Below are 10,093 nucleotides of genomic sequence, written 5' to 3'. Positions count from 1 at the left end.
TATATTACATGAAATTCTTAACAAATTGAGGGAGGACTAGGGCCACCCCACCTTATCAAGTACATCCACCCATGGTTGTGAAAATCAATAAAGGCCACCAAAGCCTTTTCTAGACCGAAAAAATGCTAAAAGTTTAAGGTACTAGTTGTGTCCAATATTATTAGACCATTAGAGTTTATACTACTATCAATACAAATTAAATATTAAGTCTTATATATTTTAATTTAATAATTATAGAATATATTAACAATTTACAAAGCGCTATCTCATAGTGGTGTCTGTGGTACCACATATCCCTAATAACAATACTCCTTGTAATCCTTACCTATTATTTGTGTCCAAATTAAGTTAACTATATTATGGGTTTGAGGCTTTTTCACTTTTATTTAGGGGTGACATGGCAACCAAAATGCTCATTTGAAAGAAAAGGAAAAAGAAAGATTTCTTACCTATTCCTCTTAATATGGCTCTTTATGTAAAGCTTATGTTACTTCTACATTAAGGCCACTAAGTGAATGTACATTAATTTTTATTTATTTATTTATATTTTTAAGTTTCTTTTTAGTTTTCCTTATAATGTGTGAACATATAAATAATATAAGGATTGTTATTATTATATATCAAAATAGTTATTCATACATAAATAATGCTAAAATGTTGATATTATGTATTTTTGTAGCTTTGCTGCTAACAAAAAATAAAAAGATGCTTAAGTACAATTTTTATTACAATTTAAGTACTTTTGTTGTATATATCATTTATTTGAATTAATTAGATATTATATTGCAACTAAATATTGATGTTATTAAGAAACTTAATTTTTTCTTAAAAGAAAAAAATATGATACTAAGTGTAATAAAGTAAAACATACCTATCATACATTAGTAATGTAAAATTAATTTTCATACTCTAATTTTATGTTTGGGCTTAGAAAGTATAAGTATAATAAATGTTGTTTAAGAGAACACAATGCCGAATGTGACTTTAAAATAATTACACTCGGCCAAATTGATAAATTTGTAAGTACATATGGGGAAATTAATTTATGGATTTTTTTGAAACAGGTCAAAGACCCCAACATTAGAAACTGTCACATATTGGTTGAAAATTTTTAATTGTTCTGATACCATGTTAAAATTTAGGATGAATGTGAATGATAAAGTGCATGAGGTTTAATCTTAAAACAAATCGGTAATGAGAAGAGTAGCTCATGCATCTTATATATGTCATTATCTTTCCACATATTAGCTATGTGGTACTCTCTCTAAAATCTCCATTCAAGATGGTGGCTATTTTTTACTCACCAATCTTGGACGACTCGATCACAAGCGATACTTTTTTGGCTCATCGAATCAAAAGCGAATCTTTTAGCTCGTTTTTTTAGATTGGCGATACTTTTAGCTCACAACGATTCTTTTGGCTCGTACCGGGCTATCGAATTTGGATCAAATACTCATTATTATATTTTTATTTGGCTCTGATACCACGTTAGAATTTAGGTTATGTGAGTGTATGATAATTGCATGGGGTTCCATCTCAAAACCAATTGGCTATGAGAGGAATATCTCATTCATCTTTTATATGCTAGGGTTGTAAATACGAATCATTTTTTTTGACACGACATGAAATTGACACAAGCACGAAAACCTATAGGCTTAGGCACGACACTCTACGATGTTATGAATTAGCACAACACGACACGACACAAAAAATACGCGATTAAACACAACATGACACGAGAAATACAGAAGACATGACATGTAAGTATGAATAGACAAGCCCAAAAAGTATGACACGACACGAAACATTAAAACCTTATAATTTAATAATTATAATATATATATTTCAATTATGAATAAGTTAAAATAATAATAAAACTTAAATATAATATTAAATATTATAATTTTATAATTAAAACTATTAAAATATGTAAAATTAAAATTACATATTAATTTATTTATAGAGTATATATGATAGTAAGATATGGCTTGTCACATATTCATTTAATTAGATTGAAGATCTAGTATTTTTCGCGCTTATTTGATGTTTCAACGCTAGCGATTTATGATTATTTTAGTCAAATTAACTATTAGGATTTTCATTCCTATTTTCACAAATTACATGGTTTGCAGGCCCGACCTTAGTCACAGTACATAGGCAGACTAAGCCTTTACTAATGGCCTACCTAACTTAAAGGTCTAATTTTTTTTTTCTTATAAAAATACATAATTTTTTTATTAATTTTAAAAAAATACTATATATATATTTTTTAAATAAAAGTCTAAATTTCCTATGTATTTAATTCTGCTCTTCTAAAAGTGATATATCATTAATAGAAATTATCATTTTCACTGCAAAAGAAATAAAAGCCTAAAACCGAAGAGGTGGTACTACACTTAAAAAATAAAAAAAAAAACACGTAGATAACGCACATAAGAAAAGACTTTATTTATTTATTTATTTATTTATTTTATTTTACGTTTAAACTAAAAAAAAAAACAAAACAAAGCTCAAAAAGTGACCACTTTTAATTTAGCTTCGAAGGAATGAAATAGTATAGTGCCCATCTTCCTTTTATTTCTATATTTTTTTTGGATCCCTATCTCTATCTCTATCTTTATCTTGTGAGGAATAATATTATGTCACAAACATAAAAAACACCTAAAAATCATAATTTGCATCAATAATATTTGGTTATTTAAGAGTTTTGTTATTATTGTATTTTTTGAATTTTTTAGCCTATTAAAAACAATTATCGAACTATTTATGGTATTGTAAATTAATTTTTACGTTAAGTTTTATCACATGTGTTATTGTGTCTTGTCTTATGATGTGTTATTGTATTTTTTAAATTTTTCAGTCTATTAAGAATAATTGTCAAACTATTTTTAATATTGTAAATTGGTTATTTTGTCAAGTTTTATCACACGTGTTAAACAGAATAATGACATAGTTATTTAGACAAATTGATATATCAGTGTCACACTAACGATACGTATGTAATTAATTTTAACAAAATAATTTAAATTTTTTTAGTTTAATTTAACATCATTTTTTTTAATAATAAATTGATTTCTAACCTAATGATTTTTTAAAAATATATATTTTATTTTAAATATAACATGATGTTAATGTAACAATTAACTAAGCATCGATATTATTATTTTATTTGTCACGTGTACTAAAATTTGACAAAATAATTAACATTACAACACTGTAAATAGTTTAAAGACTAAAAATTTAATGAGACAATAATACATAAGTTGTAATTTAATAAACAATCCAATATTATTTAATTTCCATATATATATATTAATTAATCCATGTGGTGATGATGACTATATATATAAACTCAAGCAAGTCCCTTACCTTACAGTACACCAACTCATATGTATAGATTATCTTTTTCAAATTTAAAAATGGAATAAATAAATAAATTAGTTAGTGCTTACCAATTCATGAATTTGAAAACGACTTTGTCTTTAGCATTATTATATATAATTTAATAAAAAGTTGAATGATTAATTCATATTATTATTAGTTAATTAATTATATAATAAGCCGGCGCCCGTGAGAACGGACCTTATCTTGGGTTTGGTTTATATTAAGACTTCATCCAAAAACGGCTCTCCTCATGCTTCTAATTAACTCTTTCATTCAACGTGTTCTAAATTGTAATTAACACTACTAACAAATTATTATTTATTTACATTTTAATATTCCTAATTTAATAAGTATTCAACTAATCAATATTTTGTAAAATAGATTGACACGATTTTTTTGTTAACTGATCTAAAAAGATTGTAAACCAACAGACTAGATTTAGACTTAAACTTATATCGATAGTCAAATTAATTATAAATGAGTTTAACAAAGAAAAAGAACATTGCCATAACAAAAAATAGTGGCTTAAGTACAGAACTGATGTTTTAACTATAATGAATATCGTTAATAAAAAAATATAGCGACTTAAGAACTGAAATTATAGTGCTTGTAATCGTCATAAATTCAATGATTTTTATAGTGTTATAAGGGCAACTTCAATGCCAAAACCGAATTTAGTATTAAATAATCACCAAAAAAGTACTATTTTAGCATTAATTTTTTTTTTCCAACTCTAACCACAACACTAAAAATTATATTTCCTATATAAATAAATTATTTAATTATAAAAAACTAAAAAAAAATACAGTGGTCTACAGTGTCCCACTAATACACTATAACTCTCATCAAAATAGGATGAGTTTTACCTCTCAATCGGAGCATTTTGTTGGAGAAATTAACTACATTATGTGGGAAAATTAGGACTCAAAGTGTAGAATTAAAAACATCTAAAACTTTAATCAGCACACAGTTAACAATAACAAGATTTAACAATCACAAACAATTAATCAAAGAAAACAATGATGAACGAGAGTATAAGAGAACCAAAAATGATTAAAGTAGTAAAACAATAAAATCAACACCAAGATATATACCGGTTCAAGTTCTATAAATCGATGTGATTTATGGCTCTGCTCCAATTTTAAAATACCACCTAATCATCTTTATTGATTGAGCAAGAATAATGGTTAATATAATCGAGATTGATTATCTGTTGAATTCTCTTAAAGTGTTTCAACTCTCACACTTTTACCTAAGAATCTTTTTTCATCTATAGAAGATTTTTTATACAAAATCCAAACCAAATATCTCTCTTTTCTACGTGCCTCTCTCTTTACCTCTAATTTTGTTTTCTCTCGCAATCTCGAAAACTCCTCTCGAAACTCATCTGAACTCAGCGTGTTTGAAATGGTAAGTGTTTGTGATATTTATAGACTTAGGATAAAGATCCTGAGTCGATGGCTGCAACTTAAGTTGTTAAGTTAGTTACGCCACAACAAACTTAACAACCTCCTCATTATATAATCTTCACGTCAGCACAAGACAGAGTGCTTTCAGATGAGACATACGTTCCCGAGACAAAGGATCGAGGCGTATGCTGAAGGAATTCCTGGATAGGAAAAGAGCCAGCTAGAGTCGACTATCTGGATCTCCCTTCTAGGAGGAACAACTAGCCATTCGGAACTTCTTTCCAGAGGAGGACTAGCTATCCTAAAGACTACACTCGGAGTGGACATGATAGTCATCTAGGAACTTCCTTCCGAAAGGCAACTATCATTCCACAAGACTACTTCTGGATGGACAAGTTAGCTGGGAACATCCTTCTAAGAGACAACTAACTTTCCATTACTAGAACAATCTAATGGAGATTCTTTTATTTGGAGGAACTATACCACACATTATATACAGGTTTTTAAAGTGTCATTAGAGATGACCTAAGTACCTAATATTTGTAAAACTATAAGTTTCGCCTACCTTCGTCAATATTACAGACTCTGTTTTAAATTTATTAAATGACGATTTAAAAATAACTTATGGTATATATTTTTGTCCAAATTCAATAATTTAATTAGAATCTGAATCTTAAGACATTAACGTAGTCTATAATGACGAAACTGAAAAAAAAAAAAAAATTCCACATTTAATAATATTAAATATTTAAGCTGCTCAAAAAAAATCTATAATTAATTTAAAACTTTATTTACAATCATGTCACTATTTACCTTATATTATTTTTACTTTATTATTTTTTACCTAATAGGGAGAGTAGGATTCAAAAATGAAAAGATACAAAAGCAGTCAACGACATCAAAGGGCTGACCTGACCCCATACTTAATTTCTTTCTGTATTTATATAATAAATATAAAAATTGATATAAATATATAAAAAGAAAAAGAAAAAGCCAACTCAAACTTAAACGTTTATCTATTCTCTATCGTAATCGTAATAGTATTGTATTCTACTAAACTTGTTCTGTAATCAACTCAATATTATTACCATCCAAACACACCCTTAATACCCTTTCTTCTTCAATCAAAATCAAATCCCAAAATCTCAATCAAATCATTTCATGGCCATTTCTGCTCAAGCATTTCCCCATCGAAAGCGCCGCCCATCGGCGGCGGCCTTTGTTTCTCCAAAGCTCTCAGGTATCAATCTCCTTCAATCTCTTCTTCTTCTCACAAAAGAAATTAGTTCTCTTAAGCCTTTTGAGTTTCTTTTCCGGCGAAATTCGCTCTCCGTGATTCGTAAATCGAAGCTTCTAGCGATTTTGTTTGAAGAGCTTCTTCGAGCTCCCATGGCCTATTATTCTACCTCTGCTGTTCTTTGTTTCGAAGAAATGTTTATTGTTTTGCAGAGGATTAAGGCTCTGATTGAGGATTGTTCTAATGGATCGACTAGTAAGATGTGGTTACTCGTTCAGAATAATTCCATGGCGAACAATTTTCATGAATTGACTTTAGAATTATCGACTCTGTTGGATATTTTTCCTTTGAAAGAGATTGAATTAAGCGAAGATGTTGAAGAACTTGTTTGTTTGGTGAGAAAACAGTGTTCGGAGACGAAAGCTTTTCTCGATCCAGAAGATGAGATTCTCAGACTCGAGATCGTAACCATGCTAGATCGAATCAAGAAAGAGATCGTTCCCGATCATTCCAAACTTTCTGAAATTTTCACGAATTTAGGAATTCGAGACTCATCAAGTTGCAGAGAAGAAATCGAGTCTCTCCAAGAAGAAGTTCAGAATCAAAACGACGATAAATCAAAATCAGAACTCGTAGCACTGATCGGAATCGTTCGCTACACGAAATGCGTCTTATTCGGCGCTTCCACTCCTCAGCCTGATATCATTCGCCGGCAATCGGCATCGGAAATTCCTGTACCGTCAGATTTCCGGTGTCCGATAAGTCTCGATCTGATGCGGGACCCAGTAGTAGTGGCAACAGGTCAGACGTACGATCGTGAATCAATCAAGCTGTGGATCGAATCAGGACACAACACGTGTCCCAAGACAGGTCAGACCCTGGCCCACACGGAGTTAATCCCCAACTGCGCGTTGAAAAACCTTATCGCCATGTGGTGCCGTGATCAGAAGATTCCTTTCGAAACGGCTGAGAATAAAGACAAACCAAAAGGCCTTGCATTAATAAACAAGGCGGCTTTGGAAGCCACGAAGATGACGGCTTCGTTTTTGGTCAACAAATTATCTCAATCCCAATCGTTTGAGGACGCAAACGGTGTCGTTTACGAGCTTCGAGCACTCGCCAAAACCGACTCCGAAAGCCGAATCTGCGTAGCCGAAGCGGGAGCCGTACCTTTCTTAGTCCGTTATTTATCTCCCGATATCGGCTCGGCTCAGCCAAACCTCCAAGTCAACGCCGTTACAGCAATTCTCAACTTATCAATTCTCGAAGAGAACAAGAACCGTATAATGGAAACTGAAGGAGCCTTAAACGGCGTCGTTGAGGTTCTTCGCACGGGTGCCACGTGGGAAGCTAAAGGTAATGCAGCCGCAACGATATTCAGTTTATCGAGTGTGCACGCCCACAGGAAAAGACTCGTGAGGAAGACACGTGTCGTGAAAGGATTGCTCGAATTAGCCAAAACGGGTCCGGAGTCAACCAAAAGAGACGCATTGGCAGCGATATTGAATTTAGCCGGCGATAGAGATGGTGTTTTCCGATTAGTCGAAGCCGGAGTTGTGGATGTCTCCGTTCAGGCGATCGACGAGGGTTTAACGGAGGAAGGTGTGACGATAATCGAAGTTGTGGTTAAGAGAGGTGGTTTGTTAGCCATTGCAGCAGCTTACAGTGCTATAAAGAAACTCGGGTCGGTTTTGAGAAACGGGTCGGAGCGAGCCCGAGAGAGCTCGGCTGCGACTCTGGTTACGATTTGCCGGAAAGGTGGGGCGGAGATGGTGGCGGAGCTTGTGGGTGTGGCGGGAATCGAAAGGGTAATTTGGGAAGTTATGGGGACTGGTTCGTCTAGGGGTAGACGGAAGGCTGCGACGTTATTGAGGATATTGAGAAGATGGGCGGCGGGTTTGGACGGAGATTTAACGGAGAGTTACGGCGTTAATAATGCCACAAATGCTGCTGCTACTACTACTACTACGACTATTGTAACATCGTCAACAACAGTGGCGTTGACCAGTTAAATTCTTTTGTATTTTGTAAAAAGTTTTTATTTTTATTTTTTTTTTAGAGATTTAATTTGTTCTATATATTGATTATTTTGTATAACCCCATGTAAAAAACTTGTACATGGAAAAACATAGTTTCCTCTTCCATATTAAAAAAAGAAAAGAAAAGAAAAAAGGTTCCATTTGTTCTTTCATTCAATTTAAATCAAGCAAAATAAATAAAAATATTAAGGAATTGTTTTTCTACATTAAAGTATTGTTATCTAGCAGCAGGTGTTTAACATTTTTTTCCCTATCTAATTACACCAATAATATTATAACACCATAAAAAGTGTTAATAAGTATTTAGTGTTGTAGGGACATAAAAGTATACATCTTATTATTTACAAGACTCTATATATCATCTTATTATTATATTGCTTGAGAGGGTTAATTATACCAATTATAATGCTCTTTAGAAGTATACATTTTTATTTTTTGTTTGTTTTTTAAAAACTAAGAAGTAAGCTATACATTGAATTGGTACATTTGTTCTGAAAATGAGGAAATTAAAGAATCAATTTTGAAAAAGAGGGAGGCAAAATTGATGGTATAAAGAGATTATTGGGGTTGGGTTGGGTTGGGTGGTCCATTATGGTGGGTGTAAACAGCTAGCCAAAATTGAAGGTGGAATCATTTGTCATCAATCACAAGTTTCATCACATTCCTACCCTATTATATATAAATATATATATATATCCTTTAATATTTATTATTAATCCATTCCACATATATATTTATATATAATTGATTTCCTTAATCATAAGAAATTAGGTATTATTAGAGAAGAAATGAAGGACAAATAATATATATAGTATGTTTCATTTTTATTCTTTGATCATTGATATGGAAATGTCGTGTTTGATTAATTTGACTATGTTAATTGTTTATAAGAGCGTAGGTTATGGAAGTTTGAATTTATATAAATTATATGTTGCGGTGGACTCACATGTAATTTAGTTAGTTAGTATATTTATAATAAAATAAAATATTTATAGATATAATATTAATTTTAATGTTAGATTACATATATGATAAATGTCAAGAGTTTACATCCTATATATCTCATAAAAAAAATTATACTCCTCACTTATCCACCAGTATATACAGTAGAAATTTTATCCAAGAATACACTTAGAACAAGTAAATTATATTCTAATTGAGAGGTTATAACTAAATAGAATTACACTAGAAAAAAATTAAAATACCAAAAAACAAAAGTAATGTAACAATAATAATAATAAACAATCATTAATATTATAACTATTTTTGAGTAAATATAATATTATACATGTATTATAATTTAGAAAAAAATTTTTAATTCTACGCAAATAAAAAAATATATATTTTATTAAAATGTAATTATTTTTATATAAAAAAATATTTTATTAATATATAGGATTTAGAAAATATATAATTAATTATAATTTATTTTTATTTATAAATCCAAATTAGGACTATAGAAATTTGGATGTATATGATTATTGTTGAAAGGCATGGTGTGCTGTGTTAGTGACACCACCTTCAATTTATTAAATTATATTGTTTATTATTATAAATAGAGTTGGAGCACAATAATTAGATTGAATATACCATTATTGTATTGGGATCAACTATATCCGATAACATTACTATAATATTGTGTTGTTTGGTATATTATTGAATTTAATTTGTATTTTTTTTAACCAAAAAATTAAAATTTTATTAAATCAAATTAGCTATCAAGATAGCCAAACCAACAAGGATAAAACCCCCGCGGAAAACACACCCAGAAATAGAACCAGAAGAACGAGCTAAAAAGTTAGCTGTCTGGTTCCCGGACCATTTAACAAAACTAATTAAAATAGGAAATAAAAGAGAGGATTGCATAAGAGCAACACAATCCGAAATCAAAAGCCCCACCAGAGACAACAACTGCTTCTTTTGTTGCACGACTTGTACCAGCACCAGCAGCGAGTCCGACTTCACAACCGCTTCTTCTTCTTAATATATTTTAAAATGTAATTAAATATATTAAGAATTAATTT

The 10,093-nt window shown here is 30.6% G+C and overlaps 1 protein-coding gene across 1 annotated transcript; it reads left to right on the top strand.

The window, feature by feature from the left end:
- The first annotated feature begins 5,766 nt into the window (after window positions 1–5,766).
- LOC115697389 (U-box domain-containing protein 16) lies at window positions 5,767–8,275 on the top strand. The gene has a single exon (XM_030624374.2). The coding sequence runs from the start codon at window positions 5,955–5,957 to the stop codon at window positions 8,040–8,042; it is 2,088 nt and encodes a 695-aa protein (XP_030480234.2). The 5' UTR covers window positions 5,767–5,954; the 3' UTR covers window positions 8,043–8,275.
- The last annotated feature ends 1,818 nt before the right edge of the window (window positions 8,276–10,093 follow it).

Source organism: Cannabis sativa, chromosome 7 (genome assembly GCF_029168945.1).
Source record: "Cannabis sativa cultivar Pink pepper isolate KNU-18-1 chromosome 7, ASM2916894v1, whole genome shotgun sequence".
Taxonomy (NCBI): Eukaryota; Viridiplantae; Streptophyta; class Magnoliopsida; order Rosales; family Cannabaceae; genus Cannabis; species Cannabis sativa.
The sequence above is the reverse complement of the archived record's forward strand: the minus strand, read 5'-3'. Positions and strand labels throughout refer to the sequence as shown.

Coding starts and splice junctions, on each gene's coding strand:
- LOC115697389 (XM_030624374.2), top strand. CDS start 5,955: ATGGCCATTTCTGCTCAAGCATTTCCCCATCGAAAGCGCCGCCCATCG.